The sequence below is a fragment of the Spermophilus citellus genome (genome assembly GCF_964194105.1).
Source record: "Spermophilus citellus genome assembly, chromosome: 12".
Lineage (NCBI taxonomy): Eukaryota > Metazoa > Chordata > Mammalia > Rodentia > Sciuridae > Spermophilus > Spermophilus citellus.
The window spans coordinates 80982951-81010452 of NC_138198.1; the positions used below are offsets into that span (position 1 = coordinate 80982951).

The 27502-nt window shown below is 32.3% G+C and overlaps 1 protein-coding gene across 3 annotated transcripts in view; it reads right to left on the reverse strand.

Annotated features, from left to right (window-relative positions):
- Nucleotides 1–27502, reverse strand: part of ROCK1 (Rho associated coiled-coil containing protein kinase 1) — a 154981-nt gene that overhangs the window by 76783 nt on the left and 50696 nt on the right. For all 3 annotated transcript variants that reach the window (XR_014018273.1, XM_081262929.1, XM_081262928.1), the window contains exons 3-9: nucleotides 13615–13715; nucleotides 12968–13105; nucleotides 11267–11442; nucleotides 10113–10197; nucleotides 8767–8911; nucleotides 8157–8295; nucleotides 5951–6042 (exon numbers count right to left, since the gene is read on the reverse strand). Coding sequence is in view for 2 of the 3 variants with exons in the window: in XM_081262929.1 (XP_081119055.1) it covers nucleotides 5951–6042; nucleotides 8157–8295; nucleotides 8767–8911; nucleotides 10113–10197; nucleotides 11267–11442; nucleotides 12968–13105; nucleotides 13615–13715 (876 nt within the window). In the remaining variant the exon portion in view is untranslated. The remainder of the gene's footprint in view (nucleotides 1–5950; nucleotides 6043–8156; nucleotides 8296–8766; nucleotides 8912–10112; nucleotides 10198–11266; nucleotides 11443–12967; nucleotides 13106–13614; nucleotides 13716–27502) is intronic.

The following is a 27502-nucleotide window of genomic DNA, read 5'->3' on the forward strand; positions in this document are numbered from 1 at the left end:
GAATTCAGGGAGAAAAAGAACACATAAAGACAAAATCAATAAGAAAATACAAGATTTGAACAACCATAAACCAACTAGATATATAATAGATATACAGAACACATTTCACCCAACAAAAGTAGAATACATGTTTTCTCAAGAACACTTAAAAGACATTTTCCAGGAGTGACTATATATTAGGCCAAAAAGAAGTCTGAATAAATGTAAAAAGATTAAAAAAACTTTTCCAATCACAATGCAATTAAACCAGAAGTCTAAAAATATTGTGGAACTCAAAATTTTCTCAAACCACCAAATGAGTGAAAGAACAAATCAGAGGGAGATTATAGAAAACTATTTTGATGAAAATGAAAATATCATGCCAAAATTTATGGGATTCAGTAAAAAGAGTACACAAGAGAAAATTTCAGCTGTAAATGTCTATATTAAAAAACAAGAAAGATCTCAAACCATTAACTTGAAATTATAAAACTAGAAAAAAGTAAATAAATCTAGAGCTAGCAAAAAAAGATTATAGTACAGATAAAATAAAGAACGTAAAACCAATAACAAAAGTTAATAAAAAAATTAAAAGTGGTTCTTTAAAAAGCTAAAAATAAATGACAACCATTTTACTGAACTCAGGGGGAAAAAGACATGAACAATAAAAGTAAGGATAAAGATATTAATCATTTAGGAATAAGAAGTATTAAAGAAAGTACTATGAATGAGTATGTACCAACAAATTATAGATGAACTGGACAAATTCCTAAAAACACCATCAACTAAAACTTGCTAAAATAAAAGTTAGAAATTAGAAGAGACCCAAAACAAGTAAAGAGATTTTAAATAGTAAAAAAAATATCTACAGTCTACACAACATAAAAAGTTCAACACTAGATGGCTTTACAACATCAACCCACCTCAAGCACTTCTAAAAAATAGAGGGAAAAGTTCCTAATAAATTCCACAAGATCAGCATTGTTGACACCAATAACAAAGACACCAAAACAAACAAAAGCCCACAGAGTAATACCTTTTATTAGCATAGATACAAAAAAAAAGTTGCAAATAGAAAACAGTGCCATATTCAAAGGATTAACATGTCATAAATACAGCCAATTTTATCATCAACTAAAAAAATTTTAAACAGAACTGTACTCTATGACTAAATGGGATTTACTACAAGGTACTTCACCACATCAATCAGTGCAATGTATCTGGTCCTCTATATAAACAGGTTGATTCAACCAAAAGAAGATTGAAAATAACCTTTAAAAAGAACTGTGTCTAAAGATGTTCAGACTTTTTTTTTTTTGTCATTATTCCCTAAAAGAACGGTATTACAACTATTTACTTGTAGAGATGAGTCAAAGTATGTTGAAAGATGTGTGTGAGTTCTATGCAATTACTGTGCCATTTTAAAAAAAATTTTAATTACAGTTGAACACAATGTCTTTATTTTGTTTGTTTATTTTTATGTGGTGTTGAAGATTGAACCCAGTGCCTCATATGTGAGAGGCAAGCTCTACTACAGAGCCATAACTGCATACTGTGCCATTTTATATCAGGGACTTGAGTATTTTCAAATTTTGGTATCTGTTCAGGGTTCTCAAACCAATCCTCCATGGACACTAAGGACAACTATATCACAATAACAGAATAAAGGGAAGAAAAACACAATCATTCCACTTGATGCAGAAAAAGTATTTAACAAGTCTAAAATCCCACAACTACTATCATACTCAATGGTTAAAGATTAAAACCTTTCCCCATGATAAGGAAGACAAGAAAGCCCATTTTCACCATTGCTATTTAACATTATACTTGAAGATCAAGTCTGAATAATTAGGTACCGGAAAAAAAGTGGTGGTGGGGGGGGGGACATCTAAACTGGAAATAAATAAGTTAAAACTACTCTATTCATAGATGACATGATCCTATACATAGAACATCCCAGGCCTGTCATGGTGGTACACACCTATAAATACTAGCGAATCAGAAGGTTGAGGCAAAGGAGCACAAATTCAAGGCCAGCCTTGGCAACTTAACAAGATCCTGTCTTGAATAAGAAATAAAAAAAAGACTGGGGATAGGCTGGGGTTGTGGCTCAGAGGAAGAGTGCTCACTTAGTATGTGTGAGACACTGGGTTCGGTCTTCAGCACCACATAACAATAAAATAAGGGTAATTGTGTCCACCTACAACTAAAACATAAATGTTATGGGATGTAATTCAGCGATAAAGCACCAGTAGGTTAAATCCATAATAGCAAAACAAAACAACAAAATTTTTGTGTGTCAAAGGACACTACCAATAGAGTGAAAAGCTGGGTGTGGTGGAGCATGCCTGTAATCCCAGTGATTTAGGAGACTGAGGCAAGAGGATTGAAAGTTCAAAGTTCAACCTCAGCAACTTAGTGAGTGAGACCCTGTGTCAAAATAAAACAATAATAAAAGGGGGTTGGGGAATGTGGCTCAATGGTTAAGTGTCCCTGGGTTCAATCCCAATACCGATGGGGGGGAGGGAGAAAGGGGGAGAGAAACCCAGAGAATGGGAGAAAATATTTGCAAACCATGTATCTGATAAGGGATTAATATTCAGAATACATAAAGAACCCCTACAACTCAACAACAAAAACAAACAACCCAACTCAAAAATGGGCAAAAGACTTTCATAGAAATTTCTCAAGCAGATATGTGGATGGCGAATAAGCATATGAAAAGATGTTTAACATCCCCCTAGTCATTAGAAAAATGCAAATCAAAACCATAATGAGGGCTGAGTTGTAGCCCACTGGTAGAGCGCTTACCTAATATGTGTGAGGCACTGGGTTCGATTCTCAGCACTACATATAAATAAATAAAAAGTCCATTGACAACTAAAAAATATTTTTAAAAAACCATAATGAGATACAATTATATTCTCATTAGGATGGTTACTATTAAAAGAAAATCATAGAAAAGCACAGTTGATGAAGATATGCAGAAGCTGGACCTTAGTTCTTTATGTATTCTGCCCATGGGAGTATAAAATAGTGTGCTCTAACTGCATTATTTTATAGTGCTCATATTGTGCTTGTAGCATACCAAGTTATTTGGGTCTTTTCACTTCTTTTGTCTCCTATCTTTAAACTTACTCTCTGTCAATTCTTCAATTCTATCTCAAATGAGTGAATGACTAACTTTACAATCTTAATACTTTGTGCCTCTAAATTAAGAGTGAACACAATCAAGAAACTCACAGGAAGTCTGCCAAAAATCAAGCATTTTGTACCCTGCTCCCATAGGACTGAGGAACAAAAGAGTAAAACTAATTGGCATTATAACTTAGAGATGTGTAAGTGACAAAACTACTAAAATAACTATTATAAAAGAAAGCAGTCTTGCCAAATAAAATTGTATAGAGTCAAAAAATTAAAAGGAATCATAGCTTACATAATTTTTTAAAAATTAGGTTAGTGAGGTCACTTCAAATAAAACTATTCTTGGTATTTTAGAGGTGGAAGGAAAAAAAAGGGTAGGAAGAGTAAGAACAGTAAGTTCTAGAGGCTTCAATATTTCTTTGTCTTTTTCAGTAACTACAAAACAGGATCTACTGAGATTAGGAAAAGCTATCAAAATGTTTATTGCAAAACTGTATCAAACAATATATATTTTAAAAAGAAAATAATACTACTAATAAATTACATAACAAACAAATTCAAAGAAACTCTTCACAGTTCCTTTGATTTATCAGTGAAGTCATTGGTTTTTTTTAAATAAAAGCATTTACGTTAAGAATATACAGCAATATAATAAAATGTCATTGGTTTTGTACTCCCCCAATTCCATGAGACTATGAGCTCCACAAGTGAAAAAATTTTTGTTGGCATGATCACTGATGCTCTCCTAGTTCTTCAAATAACATAGTGCTCACCACGTAATAGGTGTTCAACAAATAATTTGTCAATTAAATTGCCTCCATTCCTAATTAATAATCCAGTTTTGAATCCATAAAATATACTGTATTTTTCAGAATTATTTATCGTATGGTTATCCTATGGTTATTTATGCATTTCCTAACTTCATTTGCAAAACAACTTAAGGCAATTCCAAAGATAATTTAAAAGGGGCCTAAAGAAAACTTTCTTCAGATTTATAACTGTATTTGTATACTCTGTTTTCTTAAACTTTGCTAAGAGAATAACTTGATTAAAACACAAAATTTTACAATGTAACCATTTGTTTTACTTCCTGCTCAACTTTATCTTGGAATATTTTCTCTTGCAGCCTGAAGATTATCATGTCACATTTACTAATGAAGAGGAGGAAGTTCCTTATTTCTCAGCATAACTTTAATACATTCGCCCAAGGTCAAGGACTTCTTACAGCACTCAAGATAGCCAATCATTCAATGCCATTCTTTTTTGAAGTATAATTTCTTGATTTCCAGAAAAAATTATTTCCCTTTCTTCTTCTTAAGAGAATTTTATAGCTTTGCAAAATATATGGACTATACTTGGAAAATATTTAACTGCTTCTCTTAAAATATTTAACAACTGGAATATTGACTGACAAACCTACATGATCTATTTCTTTAAAGCTAAATAAATCCACTCCCTATCCCACCAAAGAATCCTCACTGTCTAAACTAATTAGGTAGTTCTTAAGACAAATACCTAACTTTTAAAATATATTTTTTGTAGTTGTAGATGGACAGAATGCCTTTATTTTATTTGTTTTATTTTTATATGGTGCTGAGGATTAAAACACAGTGCTTCACACATGCTAGTCAAGTGCTTTGCCACTAAGCTATAGCCCCAGCCCCAAATATCTAATTTTTTAACTGTTCTAAAACTACCTAGATGAGGACTGAGATTGTAGCTCAGTGGTAGCGTGCTTGCTTACGTAGCCGTGTAAGGCACTGGGCTCAATCCTTAGCATCATATATAAATAAAATAAAGGTACTGTGTCCACCTACAACTAAAAACATTTTTTAAAAAAAAACTACATAGGTGAGTTCACTCCCGTTATTACTGTTCACTGCTACTGATATAGCAGGAAGTTAGGGACTGCTATACACATTATCCTTTTTCTGAAAAGTAAAAAGGACAAGAAAATTCTGAGGCTTCATAAGGGTAAAAGATGAATTCTTGTCTTTCTAAATCTACAAAGATGATGAGAACCCTATTATACAACAATTTTGATTCAACTACCTTGTGCAAGGTTTTCTGCAAATAAACTTATAATTTTAACTTTATTTTAAAAATATAAGGAAATGTTCTACATTAATTGAAAATTAACTTCCTTACACAGTATTTTTTTTTTTTTTTGCACCAGGGATTTAACTCAGGGGCACTCAACAACTGAGCCACATCCCCAGCCCTATTCTGTATTTTATTTAGAGACAGGGTATCACTGAGTTGCTTAGTGCCTCATAGTTGCTGAGGCTAACTTTGAACTCATAATCCTCCTATCTTAGCCTCCAGAGCTGCTGGGATTACAGGTGTGTGCCACCACGCCTAGCTACATTATTTTTATATCTTAATTGCAAGCTGCCAAGACCCTGATGAATCAAATATATCACAATTTCCAGTGCCCTCATAAAATTAAATTCTAGTATTCAGCAATAATAAATTTCCTTATATTTTAAGTTTTAATAAAAATAACTTGCCCTTTCACAAGAAAACACATTTTAAAAGTCAAACAAATAACAATACTACTATTACTTGACTTAATTTCCTTCCTCCACAAGGAAACAACAAAGATCAAATATCAAATTACAACTGCTGAGACCAAATTCATTCCACCTGTATTATTCATCTTGGTATCTTGAGTGGGACATGAAGGGAGGAGTTATACAATTTCCCCAATATTATCAAATACTCTTGGTTTTTAGTAGATTAAGACAATTCCCATACAGAACAGGGATGTAGCATCAGATGTTACTTACAAATAGGAAATCTAATGTGCAAGAAAAAAATAACTTACTGTCTCGGAGTGTTTCCCAAGCCCACTGATCATTTTTGAAGAAGAGATGTCGTTTGATTTCTTCTACACCATTTCTTCCTAATCTCACTTCTCTGAAGAAAGAAGAAAAGTAATTAATTTTTGTTATTGTTGTTGATGGACCTTTATTTTTATTTATTTCTTTTTATGTAGTGCTGAGGATGGAACCCAGTGCCTCACACATGCTAGCCAAGTGCTCTACCACTGAGCTACAACCCCATCCCAAATATTTAACATCTTCTTATAACCTGTCTAGGTTTATCTGTAGACAGAATAATAAACCTGTGCAGATCTGTCACCTTGAAATTATATTTTTAGCATAATTTTCAGCCGAAATAAAGAATAAGCAGAAGACTGAGAACACTAAAGAAATCATTTAAAGAATACTAAGGGAAAATATACAAAAATATAGACTTGTTAATATTCCATGACTCTTGTACTGATACTGAGAATCCAGATGAATCATCGTCTTGCTTCAACAGCATGATGAATAAAACACAATGCATTTTCTTGACAGTTTTCTTCTTATGATTATAAAGTTATGCATTTTTCTTTGCAACCAAGAGTTTTCTTTTACACCAAAAAATTCCAGAAAAACATTTTATATTTAAAATTTTTTTTCTAAACTATTCAATATTTCTGACCAATCAAAACCCAATGATTTTGTAGCAATTCCTGACATTGCTACAAAATTCAGAGCTTTAATTGGACAAGGTATTCATTGCTGGTCTTGTTTTGGTGAGCATCAAAATTTTAAAAAATATGCCTTTAGCTGAATTGGAAAGAGAAACTTAGCATGGTCTGTTCTCCAGCAGAATACCTATAAACAAACAGGATACCTGAATTTCAATTTTTTTTCCATAAGTTAAAGAATAAATTATTTTAGATGTATGATATTGTCTCTAAGAAGCTGTCACTGACTCTTCCAGACTGGATTAGAGAACCTCTCTAGGACTTCCACAGTACTTACGTCATCGTAATTATCTTTCTGTACTATAAATGCCTAATTTGTTTGTGTAGTTGTGGCCCAGTGGTAGAATGCTCGCCTAGCACATATGTGGCCCTGGGTTCGATCCTCAAGGCTACATAAAAATAAATCAATTTTTTTAAAAACGGTACTGTATCCAACTACAACTAAAAATAAATATTTTTTAAAAATGAACTATTAGAAAAAATACTAGGAATCTTGCTCATTTCTATATGACAATCCCCCCTAACATAGTTCTTTAAATTAAAATGTAAACTTTGAAAAGTCTACCTAATTTCACAGTCTAAAGGAAAAAGAAATATAAGTTAGTTTTAATAAAAGTGACTTAATTTTAATGAAAATGAATCTTAAAATTGAAAGATATTTAAAGTCTGAAGCCACCCTATTATTTAAATTAATCCATAATCAAAATTAAATGCATTAAGTGTAATCTTATTACTAAGTTACTTGATTCATTTTTATATTTAAAAATAAACCACTACTGAGTGCTTGCCCAGTATATGTAAGGATCTGGGTTTGATTCCCAGCACTGCAAATAAATAGAATAAAATAGAACAGAACAGAACAGAACAGAACAGAAACAAATACAAAGGAAATCACAGAAGTATACAAACTATGACATTTTTGTCTAATACTTTTATGACATTTATCTAATACTTGCTGAATATAGAAAACATAATGTCAATGACAATGTAGAGAAAAAAGGAGGTAGAAAATGTATATATTTATAGCTTTATGCTTTCTCTAGGTACCATCAAACAGAAAATTGGAAAATGCACCATCATTTTTATATAACTATAAGAAAAAACCCAACTAAATAAATACATACCACTGATGTTAGATGCACTCTTGAGATGTTAAAATGTTAAGAGAAATTCTTAGACTCAACAAAATACACTGTCACTCTGATAATTAACCAAGTTAAAAAATTTAACAAACAATAAAAAGTTATCTGCTCTAGCCATCAGCAAAGACTACCCTATTATCCCAATGGCTTAAGTACAGAAAGTAAGTTGAAATCTAAAATAACAGAGTATATTATAAAATTATACCAGATTTCATTGTCATGAATGATTTTGGGAATGGGGGAATTTATATTTTATTAGTTCACATGTAGGAGCTTAGATATGATCTTACAAACTGAGCAGTAAGATTAGAATTCTTAAGAATTAACAGGAGTTCAATGTCAAGATTATTTACCTGTCAGTAAGGAAGGCACAAATGAGATTTTTTGCTTCTTTTGATATGTCATTATCATCAGGGAAAGTTAGTGAATTTTTATGGTTCATAATCTTACTGTAAGTTCCAACCAAAGAATCTGCATAAAAAGGTGTATCACCTGAAAAATTGATAAGGAACATAAAAGCAAAATAAAATACATTTCAAAAAAAAATCTATGTTAAAGGAAAAGAGTCAAAGTTCCCTTTTTAAATATGTGTTAAAAAGAAACACACATTCAGGCTGAGGCTGTAGCTCAGTGGCAGAGCGCTTGCCTAGCATGCGTGAGGCACTGGGTTTGATCCTCAGCATCACATAAAAATAAAAAACAAATTAAAAAAAAAAAGGCATACTGTCCATCTACAAATACAAAAAAATTTTTTTAAAAGAAAATACACATTTATTATAATAAAAGAATTTGCTCTAATCCTTTAAATAGCTTTAAAAAACACATACAAAGCAGATTTTGGATCATGTTTATTTCCTATAAACAAAATCAACATTACTTAATATAACAAATATTAATTAGAAGAAGCCAAGCAGTGAGTTTTGGGATGAACTATATTAGGTACATAAAACCCTCATTACTCACCTACAAGCATTTCATATAAAAATACCCCAACTGACCACCAGTCACATTCTCGTCCATAATAACCATCACCACCTTGGGATTTTAATACTTCAGGGGAAATATAATCAGGTGTTCCAACTGCTGTATCACATCGTACCATACCTTCCTAAAAAAAAGTAGCAGGTCAAATTTTGAATTAGGATATTAAGTGTCAATTATTTAAAATGACTTTCTTCTTAATATAACTGTAAAACTCTAAATCTTTGGGCTACTAAATATTATATCAAAACAATTCAAACTTGAGAAAAACTAACACATAGCTGCTTAACCATCTATACAAAATACATGAACACTATATTCACACCATAACCATATATACTACATAGCATATACACACACTCTACTCAGTAATTTTTATTTTAACACTGACTAGAAAGACATATTGCATTTAATATTCTATTTAATATTCCACCAGTTGTGCCTATATAATGATTTTATCTTAATTGGAGAAAACAAGCATATAAGCCAATAGATTGAAGGACTGAAAAATGAAGCACTTTATAACATAAATATCAATTTTACCTTTTTTAAAAAACTAAAAAGACTGTTTAAAATGCTTAAAAATGTGAATAAAACATAGAAAAGTAGACTATACAAATATAAATGGGGAAGCATATGTATTGGGAAAGGACATAATAGCGTTGAGGACACTGAATATCTCCTACTCCAAAATTATTTGCTTTTTATTAATGCAACAAAATTATAACCAAATGTTCACACAAAAGTTATCATGTAGTGTTTCCTACTAACCAATATAAATTAACAGAGCTTCCTGACTACTTTTCTGTGGTAAATTAAGTAATATATACTCTTTCAACTGAAAAGAAAGTGGCATATTTATTCTTTTGACTGTGTATATAAGTTATTTATTATATAAATAGTGAACATGCATATATTTTTAGACTGACTCCTAAAATAAGCAGCAAAATCTTTTCTACATGTTAACAGAAAGCAAATAAAACACTAAAAAGTAGACACATTCCTGAAATTCAATTTTTATGGAAGTTTAATTTTAACAATAGTGTAAGTACTTACTGACATTTAAGCTAATGCCATTTCTAGTTACCAGCAGTGTATATTATAGAGTTGTTATGAAGGATTTAGTAAATCTGGCAATCCACATTTACCCTAAATAGGCAGGAAAAATAAATCGCTAACAAGTTACCAATACAACATTGAAACCATGGTTCAACAAATTCAGGCACATCAATTCTGGGCAAGTCCAAATATGGTTGGTGAATTCTTACAGCATTTTCTAAAGAAGCTTTTACTTTGAATTAACAAAAATTAAAGTGTAATTAAGTAACCTTATTCATCTTCATACAAGTACCAAAATCTGCTAACTTCAAATGTCCAGATTTATCCAGCAGCATGTTATCAGGTTTCACATCCCTAAGGGAGGAAAAAAAATAGCAGAATATTTCTGAAACAGATCAGACACTAGTGAAAATTATGAGGCAGTTATTTTAGGTCAAGTATTCTCAATCTATATAAGGCCAACTTTGATCTACATGTGTTCCCTATCCACATCTAGAAATTGAATTTTCATCAAGCAAACTCCTTTATATTTTAATGCCTTAAAAGAAAACGCGCACACACACACACACACACAGTAGAGCTTTGATTCTTCAATCATTTGAGAGAGATTAACCACCAAAAATATCACATTTGAAAATATAAAAGGTAATTGAAACATGTAAGATAGGTAAGTACATAAATAACACCAGGACAGTTTCCAAGTCATTTTCATTTTTCATCACTGACATGCAAATACAGCAGAGCAATTGGGATTCAGACAGTGTTTGCAAAAAAAAATGATATTGTTCTAATGCATAAATAAGACCTATTAATCAAAAGAAAGTCAATTTATATTAAAAAATTAAAACCAAAGTAACACTCCAGCACGTACTTTATTTTTTTTTGGGGGGCGGGGGGGTGGGTACCAGGGATTAAACTCAGGGGCTTTCAACCACTGAGCCATATTCCCAGCCCTATTTTGTATTTTATTTAGAGACAGGGTCTCATTGAGTTGCTTTAGTGCCTCACTGTTGCTGAGGCTGGCTTTGAACTGCCTCAGCCTCCCAGGCCATTAGGCTTACAGGCATGAACCACCACACCCGGCTCAGTGCTTACTTTAGAATCTAAACAATTATTACTTTTCAAAATACCATTTAAAAACTATGTAATCAGATATAGTATATATATATACATATAAACATAAAATATACAAATAAATATATAAAAGCTATAAAATCAGATATATAATAATGATATTAAAGAATACATTCATATCAACATTAAACTAAATACTAAAACTATCATTTCTAAATGTCACTCATGTCACATGGGAAGAGACTAAGTAAATTTAGAGTAAAAAATATTAATCAAATAAATCTAAGTTTCAGTTCTTTTTATCTACTCCCTTTAGCAAATGAAAGATTTAAAGCATTTTTATCTTTACCTATGAATAAAACCCATGGAATGGATTGCATCCAATGCAAGAACCACTTCTGCAGTATAGAATCGTGCCCACTTTTCAGGCACATCATAGTTGCTCATTAAGTTTACAAGATCTCCACCAGGCATATATTCCATCACCATGTAGAGATATCGATCATCTTGGAATGCATAAAAAAGCTATAAAATGCAAAAAAACAAATTCCTTAGAATGAAGTAAGATTGTTTCATTAAAAAACTAACAAAATACTAATGTTAATATTCAAGTAAAATAAATTACAGAACAGTTATAAGTACAATTTTAAAAAAGACAAATGCCTCACAGTCTGCTGTATATTCAAAAGAACTATAAACCTTTTTCTGAAGAGTTAAGTCACCTTTTCCTTCATAACTTTCTTTACTCTGAATTTTTTATATAATAATTTTTTATTTATAATAGTTTCAATAGAGAATATACAAATCTCTTAAGCAAAGAAATATAGTACCTCTTATTTAACTTGTGCATCAGTGAACTGTACTATTAAATTTATATCAACACCACAATTCTCTAAGAAGTCTTTGATAAATCAAGCTACAATTTCAGCTGTTCCTTATTAGCAGCTTGGCTCTGGCAATCTGTGACCACAATTTCTTCCAGAAGATATAAAGAACTAATAAACCTTTCTTGACTTTCATACCTTGCGTTCAGTCAACATCTGGATACCTGACAGTTAAATAATTAACAAATGTTCAATGAACAAAATTATGAATTAATCTACAACTTGAGGCTACACCTAATAGCAATTATATTCCTGGACTGTTAAAAAATGACTGAACATAGGAATCAGTGCAACAGATGCTCAATACGTGATAGCAGTTGGTAGAAGTAATAGTAACAGTTAACAAAGAAATAGGAAAACAGCAGCAGCAAAAGACTAATGAGGAAAAGTAAAATCCATTAATAAGAAACTTGCTAGAATATTAGGCATAAATGTATTAGGTGGTCACATAAATTATGTGAAGTAAAAAGAGCAAATTTTTAAAAGAGCACCTTCACTAAATACTAGAAATTTAGAATAAAATAAGCTCTAGAGAAAATAATACCTAATATACCTAGCTGTTTAAGATCTTCATATTTCCTTTTTTAAGGTATTTAATGATTTTAATTAGATTTATTTTAATTTTAAGAATATATTTGGGAGAGGCATGAGAAACTAAGTGGCATTTCATGACTATTCAAGATTAAAGTATACAATAAGAGAATCTTATGTTTGCCAAAAACAAACAAACAAACAAACAAACAAAAAACTCTTAAATTTCAGGGTGGGGTTGTGGCTCCATATTAGAGTGCTTGCCTGGCATGTGAGAGGACCTGGGCTCCATCCTTAGCACCCCATATAAATACATAAGTAAAACAAAGATCCATCGACAACTAAAAATAAATAAATAAATAAGATTTGAATTTCAATATTAAAGTATCTATTTAAAGTATAATATACTTTCCTCAAATCAAAGCAGTTATTCAAATTCTAAAGAAACCATTATTTTGCCTTGGTCTTTCTAGAGATGATTCAACTAAATTAAATTTTATGATTTAAATAACAACAATATATTAGTCAATTCTATAATTGTAAAAAAAAACTACTACTGTTCTATAAAATAAATTTCTCAGATATGTTTAGTTATAAACTAGAGCAGCAATAATCAAACAGTAGCAACATCATACCTGAACAACCCAAGGACTGTTAGCAAAAGCCATGATGTCCCTTTCTTCCCAGAAAAAAGCAGAATCAGATCTCTTAATCATTTCAAATTTGCTGAGAAGCTTCATAGCATATACCTTCCTCGTAGATTTATGCCTTACCTTTAAAATTGAAAATAACAAACCTTTTTTGAATACTTAAAATTCAATGTTTCACAGAATATTTAATATTTTAAAAATAATTTATTATTTAGCATTATTTCAGCTATTTTTATTTCTTCTATTCTGCCGAATTATCCCAATTTAGCTAATGACAAGGCTTTAATTACCAGAAGTAAGTAATGTTAGAAAAACTTTATTCCTTATAGCACAACATATTTGCTATGTATGCTACTTTATAAAATTTACTACTCCATAGTATTTTAGATAGTCTAATATTAGAGCAAAAATTTCTCTTCTTATGCTTGAGATCTTTTTGTTACACATGGATGCTCAGGGAGAACATTTTCGACTTACTGCTAGACTTAGTTCAAGGCTTAGGCAAGAATCATTAGAACAATTTAAAGCAAGAATTCTGTAAAATTAATATTTTCCCAAATATACATGTTAAACACACAGGATTTTTTTTATTTAAAAAAGTTCTCTATAAAAATCTCATTAAAATAACCTACCAATTGAACTTCTCCAAATGCACCTCTACCAATCACCTTCACTACTTCATAATCTTCAGCTTTCATTCGTAAATCTCTAATTTTATTTATTGTGTCTTTATCTGTATGAAAAGAAAAGTATATAATTTTAAGTCACTAAAGCATTATAACTAAACATCACTTATAATTCTTTTTTTTTTTAAAGAGAGAGTGAGAGAGGGGAGAGAGAGAATTTTTTTTTAATATTTATTTTTTAGTTCTCGGCGGACACAACATCTTTGTTGGTATGTGGTGCTGAGGATCGAACCCGGGCCGCACGCATGCCAGGCGAGCGCGCTACCGCTTGAGCCACATCCCCAACCCATAATAATACAATTCTTGAGGGGGAAAAAAACGAAAAACAAAAATTTCATAGAATGTTTAATGTGGTAAGATTTCTTTCCAAAATAATTTCTGGAATTGCTCCACTATACTATTAAAGGTTTTTATTAAAATCTGACAATAGAGCTGGCCATGGTGGTGCACACTTTAATTCTAGCTACTTCAGAGGCTGAGGCAAAAGGATCACAAGTCTAAAGCCACCATTGGCAACTTAGCAAGACCCTACTTCAAAATAAAACACATAAAGGGCTGGAGATGTAGCTCAGTGGTATAGCATTACTGAGTTCAATCCCGAGTATCACACACACAAAAAATGTTTTTTAAATAAATATTACACCATGAACAAAAACTAAACATAATTCACTTATTCATTTGTGGTATTTTAAGTAAATATCAAACTTGAATTTAGGGAACATGAATAGATAACATTAGATTCGTGAAATAAAATTTTCTTTTTATTAAGTTAGTTTTGAAGACTCCTTAAAAAAAGATATAAGTAATTTTAAATAGTAAAGGCAAACATACTAAAGAATCTAAATGAATTTTCCAACTGGCAATGTTTAGTTCAAATTACTACATTTCTCTATTAGAACCTAGATTTTAACTTAAAATATACAATGGGAGTAATTGCATTTATTTATATAAACTTTTCATGCTATAAACTATAATAATTTACATATTCCTACTGGGTAGATATTCTAATTCCTAATTTGGTCACAGATTAAAATAGAGCTATTTTAATCCACATGGGTCAACATTGGCATGAGATTACATGAAAAAGTTTCACATATTTCAGAGCTGCACAAAATTTTTTTTAAAAAAGCTATTAAACTTGAGCTCTAGTTCACAATAAAAGTGCCAGTAATATTCTTGTCTCTTTTTAAAAAGGTACATTAAAATTCAAGCATTCACATACATTATGACTAATACACCCAACAGAGAACAAATTTCCATACAGGGATAACATAAGTACATTAATAACATAAGTACATTTAATTCTGGGGGTTATATACCCATTACAAGATACATTACAAAGATATCAACAATAACCAATTTGTTGCACAAATATTTATTTCTACTACATATCAGGCTCTAAAGTATTCACTGAAGATACATAAAGGCAACTTTAAAACCTAGTTCCTGCTCCCAAGAAGTTCAAACTCTAATAAATGAAACAAACAATGAAAAACAATCCAAAAAAAATGTAATAAGGAAGATAAGCAAAGTTTTTCAAGTCCTAAGGAGGATACTTAATTCAAGTTTGCCTTGGAGGGAGATGGATAAAGAGGTTTTCTAGAGATAACACCTAAAAGATGTCTAAAACAAAGAGCAACAGTTAGCCAAATGAGAAGGAATAAAAAGTAAGAACACTCAGGTGGATGGGCAATAAAACCAAAGGCACAGTGGAACTGTATATAAGAAGTTCTCTGTTGCTGAGTATAAATCAACTCTGTAGTAAAGATGGCGAGCCCAATATTGGTTAAAGAGTTTGAATCTTCCCTACAGTTTATAGGTATAGGCCAGTACTTATAAACCTATTATTTAATCATAAAAATCTTTTTCAGATTAAAGTTTAAAGCAGCTCAATATTACATGTCATCAAAAAAAAGTGCTCTGCTCTGGAAAACATGGCAAGTGAGGGATGCTAGGGGCTGAAGTCTCTTATACTTTATGAAGCCTCTTATACCTTAGTCCCTTGCGGGATACTGTACCATCTGCTGGGAACTGAGAAGTGCAATCTGAAAACCACTAGCATGGGTTGAAGGCCATTAAAAAAAATAAGGCAAATAAAACAATCAAACATTTCAGCTAAACTACTCTGGAGAAAATGTAAAAGATGAATTCAATAAGGGCAAGACTGGAGGTGAGGAGAATTTTTAATTATATTGGTGAAATAAGAAAGTCTTGAACCCAGATAATGTATTACATAATAGTTCATGAGGTTGAAAAAAGATCCCTGGCTCTAGTTACTTGAGGCTTAGAGCCATAAAAAGATTATAAAATCTTAAGGAAGACTGCAGACAAGACATCTAAAATCCAGCATATCTTTCTCTGTTCTACTGTCTTTGATTTTTAGCTTATCCTAATACAGGCTTACATGCTAGCAAGTGTAAATGCCTCTTGATTGATGATGGCTTTCAAACTCAGAAGTTTCTGTGGCTCTCGTTTTCCTAGTTTACCTCATCTAGGGTCCACTCTAGAATTAATCAAGGACTTAATGGCATAGTCTAACCAACAGCCTTTGGTTTCAACATTCAGGACTATTTATCCACATCCACCCTAATCTCAGGATCTTAAAAACTATTTATTGGAAAGTAATAATGTAGTAATAATAGTATCCCTAAGTCTAGGGATACTATTTACAGCCTGATCTTCAAAGGTGTATGATTTATTTGAGGTAGAAAATAGTGTAATTAGATGCCTTCCAAACCTATCTTAGATGACTGGATGTTACCAGATATCCATACCCCAATGCATGAAGGTTGGGCTGGGTTTTAGTTGAAATCTGGGATTGTCAAGAAATATTCATTAATAATAGTCCCATTTATGTTATCTGGCACATGGCTTTCCTAAATTCAATTCTGTGTTTCCTGACATATTGATGCCAATCCCAAATTGGCCAATTATCCCCAATCCTTCATCAATAATTTTCTACCTTTCCTTTATCTGAACAATCTCTGGGAGCTTGATATTCATAGTTAGTCAGCCCTGGACATTCTAAGACATGATTATAAAATGGTTGCTTATTATTGCTTCATTTTTCACAACCAACATAGGCTCAGACTTATAATCACAACTGATTATAATATAAATAACTTATAATTATAATTAATATCAAAATACTGGGATCAGAAATAATTTAAAAAGGAAGAACATTAAGGATTAAAAGACAGCAGCAATGATTTTTTTTCCAAAGTCATTTCAAGCAGCACTAAGAAAATCGCCTTTTACGGAGTAGGTTCTGAATAAATAGTTGTCTAAATATGTCATCCTTCATTCATATGTCTTCCTCACACAGAGTTACCTAGTAAGTTGATTTGTTTTATTTTCTGTTTGTTTTTAGCCCTCCAGATGTACCCTCTTTAGTCACTTTAAACTCACAGTGCCTCTTCAAATAACAAGTTTAGGAAAATAACTCAAAACAGAGTCTTGTTTTTCAACTGACAACTGATTTTGCTCTTAAGCCTTCAATTGTTTAACCAACTGTTCTTGCCTAAAGACTAATCATTTTTATTACATTTATTTTTGTTGTGCTAGGGATTGAACTCAGGGCCTCAGCATGCTACTGAGCTGTTTCTCCAGCCCCAAGGCTAATAGTCTTAAGCAAGTTTTTCTCTCTGTACATATTTGTTTGGCTTCTGTAATCATATGACACCAGCAAACAGCTTTCTCTGGCTAACAAATAACCCATTAATAAATTCAGGTAAGAATGTAGCCTCATGTCCTTTCCATTTTTGTAAACAAATTCTACTCTAATGATATATTCCATTTTTTTCTATTTTTTATAACTGTTTTTATAACTGTTGCTGCTGGATGAGGTGGGAATGTTATGATTAGTGCATAGTCTAATAATTCACTCTATATGATATTATTTTAGCACAGTTATTATGTCACTGAATACTAAACACAATCCTCTCCCACCTAACTCAATGAAATCATTCATACTCCACTGTGCCTCAAAAGGACAACCTACTAAGTACACTTTTTTGTTTTCTTGTTTGGAAACAATAGCTAAGCACTGATAATAAAAAATAAAACATTGTGGTATGATGACACACGTGGCACTCAAAACACTGGAGTTGTAATAGTAACATTATGATTTATACTGCCTTGAGCATTAGTGTGAAGCCATGAAAGTGCCACATGTATCTCTGTTGTAACGACTCAACTCAGCTGCTGTAGCACAAAAACAACCCCCCCCCAACCAAAAAAAAAAAAGAAAGAAAGAAAAGAAAAACCCCTGAAAAAAAATCAAGTGTGGCAACACCCTAATAAAACTATTTATGGGCAACAAAATCTGAATTTCATGTCACATTATTCTTTTGTCCTTTTTTTCCAATCATTAAAAAATATAAAAACCATTCTTAGCTCATAAACTATTAGGATAGCCCGCCGGACAAATCTGGCCTATAGGTTTTTAGTCTGCCAATCTCTCCTCCAAAGAAACCTAGCTCCACTGAAGACACTGCTTCCTCTGCAGCTCTCATATGATGACCTTTATCCTCCTACCAGTCCCAGATGTGGAACTGGTCAAATCCACTGCTGTCTCCACACCCTCAACCCTAAATCTGCCAGCTGTGATTTTCATTGTTTTAAGCTATATGTCTCTCATTGTTGATGTTACCTACTGACTATCAGGTCATCCCATCTCATTACTAAAAAAATCTTAGTTACTGATCTCTCCAATATACTCCTATTTTAATTCTTAGTGATTTTAATATACACATAATCGTTTTGCTTCCAATAATTCAGCTTCTTCTTTCTTTCAATGATTTTGTTCTCCACCTTATCCCACTCACTCATTTCCCATAATTTCAATTTCAAACCTTATACTCTCTAAGCACTTACTTAGGTTACATGCTTAGCCCTAATATAGCCTTTTCATTTATTTTTAATTGATTCATAAACCCATAAAATTATACATATTAATGGGATAACATAAAATGTTTCAATAATGTACATGTTTATATTTATCATTTATGAAATTTTAAAATATACTCTCTAATATCTTAACTCCAAAAATCTCTAGCCTCATCAGACTGGTTGATTATAACCATTTTTACTGTCCCCCACTGCAGTGATTCTTATCTTTCCTATCTACTGGCTTAAATTACCTGGTCAATTAAAATCATTCTCTTGTATATACCTTCAATACCTTCAGCTCTCTTCTGCTTCATTTGGTTTGGCAATCTTAAATCCAACTTTCCAACTACTCTTACGTCAGCACTCATGCAGCTGAATATGTCTGAATAAATACATAAAGTCACACAGTGATCTAATTTTAAGTTTATAATCATAAACATAAAGCTGGCCCTTAATTCTGCTTGGCAATCATACGTTTCTCTAGCCTATTCACTCTCCCATTCTCCTACACACCACCATATTTCACATTTTCTTCTTTTCTTTTCATTCCTCCCACAACTCTCCCACTGACCCTCATTCACAGCTAATGTTCTTGTTGATCAGTACAATGAAATAAATGAAACACTCAGAAGAAAAGTGCCACCAACTACTCAATTTCTATCATGTGTATTCATCTATTTGGTCTTTTCACCTTGTACAATAAACTATTTCAATCTTAAGTCAATCCATTCACCTGTGTACTAATGTTAATCTTTTTTACTAGTTCAGGTCATTCCTCTAGTAATCCTTTCTTTCTCCTGTATCACTAAGATTTCCCCCAACTTTAATCCCACCATGTTGTTTTCTTCCTTACAAACAAAAAAGTTCTTGATCCTATTTCTATCACCAAGTACTATCTCATTAGTCAAGCCCCTAAGTGCAGCAAAATTCCTGAAATGCTGTTTATACTCTGTTCCTAAAACCTTCTTTCCATTTATTACTAAAACCACTTCAGATGAGCTTTGACTCACTTTTCTATCAAAAATTGCTTATCAAAGTCACAAACAAGCACTATACTGCTAAAGCCAACGGCCAGTTCTCAATGCTATTTGTGTTACAACAGCTTTAACACAGTTTGATCACTCTCTCTGAGTATTTGTTCTTTACTTGACTTCTAGGACATCACATTCTTTCAATAATACGGTTATGTTTTGGTTTTTCCAACCTAGTTCAATAGCTACTTTTCAGTTGCCTTTGCTGGTTCCTCCTCTTCTCCCATAGTTTTAATGTCATAGCATCCCAAGTCTTATTCCTTAATAGAGTTTTCTTCTATATCCTCACTTCTTTGATGGACTTAAACCATCTACATTATCAGTCCCTATGTCTCTTTTAATCTCCAGACTTTCATATTCAACTTTTTTTTTTTTAAGTTGTCAATGGACCTTTATTTTGTTTATTTTTTTGCGGTGCTGAGAATCGAACCCAGTGCCTCACACATGCTAGGCAAACGTTCTACCACTGAGCCATCACCCCAGCTCTCCTATTCAACTTCTTTCAAAACATATTCAAAATATATCTTTTTGGAGCTGGGTGTAAACTTAGTGGCTCAAGAGGCTGAGACAGGAGGATCACAATTTGGAGACCAGCCTAAACTTAGTAAGATTCTATCTCACAATAAAAATAATAAAGCTGGGGACTTAGCTTAGCGGTTAAGTGCCCTGGGTTCAGTCCTCAGTACAAGAAAAACAATGTGTGTACACAAACACACATACCTCTTGGGTAATAATTAACTTGAATTTAAAGGGCCCAAAATTAAAGAGATACTCTCACCCAAAACCTCCACATATGACTCCCACACTTGGGCCAAAGACTCAATTTTGCTCCTGGCAATAACCCAGAAGACATTCATTTTGTTTAAGTACAAATGTGAGCATTTATTTAGAATGAATAAAGAAATCAAGACAAAGTTACAAATATAAAAAACTGATCACATCATTTAAAAATTCTAGAAAAGTAACATCCTATATTTCTTATTAACTTTTTCAACCGTTTTTACTTTTTTTGATAATACTATTACTTCTTCATGTAAAAACATATAACAACTTTCTAATATTTTTAGAAAGAATAAAAAGGTTCTGGCAAATGAAACTGACCAAATTCAATTGCTATATTTTGTGTATGTACAAATATGTAATAATGAATTCCACTATTATGTACAATTATAATGCACTAATAAAAATTGCTTTTGAAAAAAATTTTTAAAGTCAATTTTAGGGGGCTTTCTTGACTTTTTTTTTGTCTTACACTTCACATCCAATCTTTCAAGAAAATATGTTGGCTCTCTCATTGGAATATAGCTGGAATCTAAAAACTTTTCACCTTCTGCTACCACACTGTACACCAAGCCACCATTATCTCTTTCTTGTACATGTAAAAAAAAATGTAACAAATTAATGCAACGGTCCCTTAACCAATTCCTTGTGTCCACCCTTGCCTCTCAATACCCTACTCCAATGGAATTAAGTTTCTAAAACACAGCCAGATCATGACACTTCTCTGCTCAAAACCCTCTAATGTCTTGTCACCTCACCAAAAGCAAAAGCCCAAGATCTTACATCAACATACACGATTCTACATGACCTAGCCTCCCATTTTCTTTTTCTTATCCTCTCTCCACATTCTCACCTCTCTGATATCATTCTACTCTTTGCTCCCTATTTAATCCTATTCAGCCACACTGACTTTCTTGCTATTCCTTAAATAGGCCATGTGCACTCCCTCCCTCAGAGCCCAATGAACAGAGTATGAAAAGGAAAAATAGTAACTTTCCAGGGGAAAAGCTTGACAGATACTACCCTAAACCAAGTTAGTAAATAAATTATAACACATTATCTGAAATATGATGAAAAGGACACTTCATCTCTGTGGTATTCCCCCCAAAACTCATTACCCTGTCTAATTATAAGAAAACATGAAACCAATTCAAAATCAGAGACACTCTATAATATACCTGACAAGTAACCTTCAAAATTGTCTAGGTCATAAAAAACAAGAAAGAATGAGCAACACAAACTGGAGGAAATTAAAGGAAAATGATGAGTAAATACAATGCAGTATTCTAGATTGGATTCTGGAACAAAAAAAAAAGAGAGAGATTACTGGAAAAACTAATGATACTGGAATAACTTCTCCAGCTAATGTGCCAATATTGATTTCTTAGTTTTGCCAACCTACTATGGTTATGTAAGATGTTTACATTAGAAGAAAGGAGGTGAAGGTATCTGTACTATTCTGCAACTTTTCCATAATATGTCTAAATTACTACAAACATTTTTTTAAATTTTTTTTTTAAAAAATGAATATATTTAACATTCTTTTCTTAAACAGAGATAGTCTCACCTGGTCATCCCAGGTGGCCTCAAATTCCTAAGCTCAAGTGACCCTCCTGCCTCAGGCCTCTCAAGTAGCTGGAACTACAGGTATGTGTGTCACCATGCCTGAATTAATGTTTCTTTTTTAAAAACCCATCTGATTTAGTAATTTTTATTGGTAATAATTTCAAACAGACTATTTTTGCAACTTCCCAGGTTACACTGTATAATACAGGTTGAACATTCCTCAAGTGAAAAATCTAAAATTTAATGTGCTCCAAAATCCAAAATTTTTTGAGTGTCAAAATGATGACACAAGTAGAAAACTTCACAATTAACCTCAAGTGACAGCTCAGTCAAATTATAGGTGTACTAATAATATTGTATAAAATTACCTCCAGAGCTCTATGTAAAAGATGGATATGAATCAAGTAAATTTTGAGTGTAGATTTAGGTCCCAGCACCAAGATCTCTAGTAGTATTTATGCAAATATTTAAAAATCTGAAAAAAATTCAAAATCGGAAACACTTCTGGTTCCAGATATTTAAGATAAGGTGTACTTAAGCTGTATATTCGATTTTAAAGCTCCATTTAAAAAATTCTGGGGCTGAGGCTGTAGCTCAGTGGCAGAGCAGTTGCCTAGAATGTGTTAGGCACTGGGTTTGATCCTCTGCACCACATTTAAAAATAAGGGGCTGAGGATATAGCTCAGTTGGTAGAGTGCTTGCCTCACTTGCACAAGGCACTGGGTTCAATCCTCAGCATCATAAATAAATAAATAAATAAATTCCATCTACAACTATAATTTTTAAATTCTGACTTATATACCACTGTGTGGAAGGCATTTTGGCAACATGTATCAAAATGTAAACAAGGATACAATTTCTAACTCAGCAAATCTTGAAATTTATTCTAAAGAAAGAATAAACAGGTATAACAAATTGTACATACTTGTTTATCACATTCTTGCATTTATAGTGTAAGTATATATTAATAATTCACTATTTTTAATAGTGAAGAAATAGAAAAACTGAAGTGTTCATCATTACAAATTTTTTAAAATTATGGTACATCCATGCAATTGAATATATATATATATGTGTGTGTGTGTGTGTGTGTGTGTGTGTGTATATATAAAAAATATATTCTTAAGAATGTGTTATCTAGGGGCTGGAGTTGTGGCTCGGTGGCAGAGTGCTTGCCTAGCACATGTGAGGCAATGGATTCTATCCTCAGCACCACATAAAAATAAATAAATAAAGGCATGCTGTCCATCTACAACTAAAAAAAAATATTTTAAAAAAGAATGTGTTATTTATATTTATTGGCAGAAAGATATTCACAATTTGTTTTTTTTTTACTGAGCACACTGGTTAGCTGACCAAATTCCCCTTTGATTTTTATGTAGGATGTTCTAACTTTCTGATCCAATGATATGTATGTGCTAAGATGCACATTCCTGGGTAATCACAGAGATGTTTTGTAGTTCATATTTCCTTAGGTAAAATTGTTAAGTTATGATTATGATCACAATTTTAAAATACAGTGTTTAGCTGCCTTCCAAAATGACTGTACCAATTTCGACTCTCACTTATATCATCAATCCTAGAAATTATTTCTATTTTTCCAAAGTTGGAGAGAAAAAAAACTTTTCCATAATTAAACTTCTGATATGACAAAATCTTTCAATATTTCTGTAGTTTCTAGTTCCAGTATTCTGCTTTAAAAAAAAAAGGCATTCCCTACTTTGAGGTTGATTATAAACATAATTACCTGTAATTTTATCTAGTACTTTGTCTTTTCATTTGTATATGTTGTAAAATGGGCATTGGGTTTCATTTTCTCTCCCAGTGGAATATGGTCTCAATAAAAATTATTGAATAACCTACCTTTTCCCCAATGACTTACATGCTATATTAAGCTTATACTGAATTTGTGATGCTGGGGATTGAAGCCAAGGGCCTTGTGCATGCTCAGCACTGAGCCACATCTAAGCTCCTAAGTTTACAATGAATTTTCATATAATAAAAAAGTATGTTTCTAGACTCTATGATGATCTACTTGTCTTATGTCCTTCAACAAAGTATTATTTTTATTATAACCCAGTACATAGTTTGAAAAGATAATCCCAAAATATTATTAAGATAATTCTGCCTGTCTCTGAAATGTAGACACATTACCACTTAAGTGTTAGACTCACTAAACTATGCAAGTCATTTACATATTTAAAAGAGGAAAAAAATCTGCCAAGGATACTGTCCCATATTAATGCATGGAATGTACCTTAATTCCTAGCTGTATAGAAGAAAGTTCCTTTGTTTGTTTTTTACAATGCTGGGGATTGAAACTCCGGACCTTGTGCATGCTGGGCAAGGGCTCTACCACTACCACTGAGCTATAACCTCAATCCCAAGAAAGTTTTTAATGCTACTACCAAATGGTAGTTCTCCATTTTTAAAAAATCACTTGAAAAATTTTAAAATACAATTGTACACTAATCATAATATATTATCAATATAATCTATATCCTCCTCTTAAAAAACTTACACTTTTTAAAGTGTATTTTAAAAGTAAATAATATATAAAAAATAGTATATACATTTTGCTGTTGTTTTAGAACTTTTGTTCATTGGAATCCCCCAGAAAAGTGAGGACTTCAAGCTACATCTAACTTTATATTCATAGTCCATGAAAACCAAATTTAATTTTCTTAGAGCTAAAATAGCACTCATCTTCAATATTGCATGATTTTATTAATGTAACAAGTCAAAAACATGAAAAGGAGAGCTCTTCTACAAGTCATAATAACTTTTCATGTTTTCTTTAAATTACTATAGGATACAAGAAAAATTTCCCCTTATATTGAGTAATATCTGCCATTTCCTTCACAAAAAGGTTGGGAGTGAGATTTGACATTTACAATTTAAAAAAATATACTGTGACACCAATATAGATAACTGTGCAAGGGCAAAAGTAGATGGATGGAAGGCTTTTGTAATCATTTAATTGAAAATAATGAAATCTGGACAAGAGTGGTTGTGATGGAAAATAAAATTCAAGTCTTTGAAATCTTAAAGAAATTTAACAATATGCATTTATTAGTCTTTTATTTCACTTCCTATAATCAGACCATTTACCTATCTTTAAATTAATTTTCTGGCAACTAGACCAATCTCCAAAGTTTTTCTATAAACTTTCATATCAGCATGTTAATTCAGTATTCTGGGTGGAATCTGCCCTGAATTGGGGGTATAAAATAATTTTAAATGCTCAATGTTTTTCTCATTTCCTGAACAACTTTTCTTCAAAGTTTTAAAAACTCATGAGAATAATGAAAACAAAACCTAACAAAGTAATTCTTTTTTATTATCCAATACTAACTCAAAACTCCAACATACCATGTCAGTCTCATCTTCTACCATCTGTCCTTCTCATCCTTTTTCCCTCTCATCATAAACTAAAATTAATTTATATCAAACTCTTAGTTAATCAAAAGATATCTGTTCCCTCACTGCCTGAACTGATAAGATTCCTCAACTGATAATTCTAGCCCACACTTTAAGACTCAACTAGAATATTACTTTTCTATGAAGACTTTTGGGTCTTTTATTTGTTTGGTTTTTGTTACCAGGGATTGAACCCAGAGGCACTTACCACTGAGCAACATCCCCAGACTTTTTTAATTTGAGACAGGGTCTCATTAAGTTGCTGAGGGTCCTGCTACATAGCTGAGGTTGGCCTTGAACTTGTGGTGCTCCTGCTTCAGTACCCCAAAATTTATCATTTCTTTGTGGTCAAAATCCTTTCAAAATCCTTATTCAGGCTTTTTGAAATATATATCTATACATCTATCTATCTATCTATCATCTATCTATCTAGCTATCTATCTATCCTCACCCTACTACTGCAAGAGAACACCAGAATTTATTTCTCCTATCTTACTATAGCTTAATACCTATAGACAAATTTTCCCCTCCCTCCCTTCATCCTACTCTCTCAAGTCTCTGGTAACCACTATTCTCTCTTAACTTCTATGAGGTAACTTTATATTTGTGAGATCATGTGATATTTATCTTTCCCTGACTGGCTTACTTTACTTGGCGTAAGGATCTCCAATTTCATCCATACTGTCACAAATGACAGGATTCCACCCTTTTTACAGATGAAATGTACTCCAATGTATATATAGAGAGACTATTTTTTAATCCATTCATTAGTTGATGGATATTGAGGTTGATTCCACATCCTATCTCTTGTGAATAGTGCTACAATAAACACAGGACTACAGATGTCTCTACAACATAATGATTTCATTTGCTTTGAATCCATGAGTGGGATAATTGTATTATACTAGTAGTTCTATTTCAAATGTTTTAATAAAATTCCATAGTTTTACTTAATAGCTGTAATTTACATTCCCACTAACAAAGTATAAGGGTTCCATTTTCTCCATACCTCACCAATACTTTTCTTTTGTCCTTTTGATAATAGCCATTCTAACTGAAGTAAAGTGATATCTTATTTTGATTTGATTTATATCTCCCTGATGATGATTAACGATATTGATCATTTTTTCAGATATGTTGGCCCTTTGTATGTCTTTGAGAAAGGTCAACTTAGTTCTATTGCTCATATCTTAATCAGATCGCTATTTTGCTACTTAATTTTTTTAGTTCCTTATGTATTCTTATTAACCCCTTATCAGATGTGTAGTTTGTAAAGTTTTCTCCATTCTATGGGTTGCCTCTTCAGTCTGATTGTTTCCTTTGCTACACTGAAGCTTTTTAGTTTGATAAAATCCCATTTATCTACTTTTGCTTTTCTTTCCTGTGCTTCTACAGTCTTATCCAAAAAAATCCTTGCCTCTTCTAATATCATGAAGTGTTTCCCTTGTATTTGCTCCTAGCAATTCAGTTTCTGATATTACATTTTTAAATCCATTTTGAGTTGATTTTTGTAACTGGTGAGAAGTGGGGGTTGTTATGGTTTGGATCTACAATGCCACCACCCCCACTGCCAAAAAAAAAAAAAAAAAACTTATGTGTTAGGCAACACATCAATGTTCAGCGTTAAATGATTAGATTATGAGAGCTGTCACCTCACTGCTGAATTAATCCATTAGTAACAACCTAAATGGACTCCTGGATGGTAAATCTAAGGGAGGTGGGGCATGTCTAAAGGAAGCAGGTCACTCCTTCACTGCTTTCTGGCTGCTATACACTGAGTTTTCCTCTGCCACATCCTTCTGCCATGATGTGGCATAAGGTCTGTCTCACCTAAGCTCAGAGACAGCCAGCCATGGACTGAACCTTTGATATTGTGAGCCCAGAATACATCTACCCTCCTCTACGTTGTTCTTATCAGATATTTTGGTCACAGAGACAAAAAGCTGACTAACCCAAAGGTCAAGTTTCATTCTTTTGCATGTGGATATCCAATTAAGCAGCAGAATTCACTGAAGAGACTGTCTTTTCTCCAAATTGTGTTCTTAGCACCTTTGTCAAAAATCAGCTGGCTATACAAGGGTGGGTTTATTTCTAGTAGCTCTGTTCTGTTCCACTGGCCTACTGTCTATTTTTATGCCAATACCATA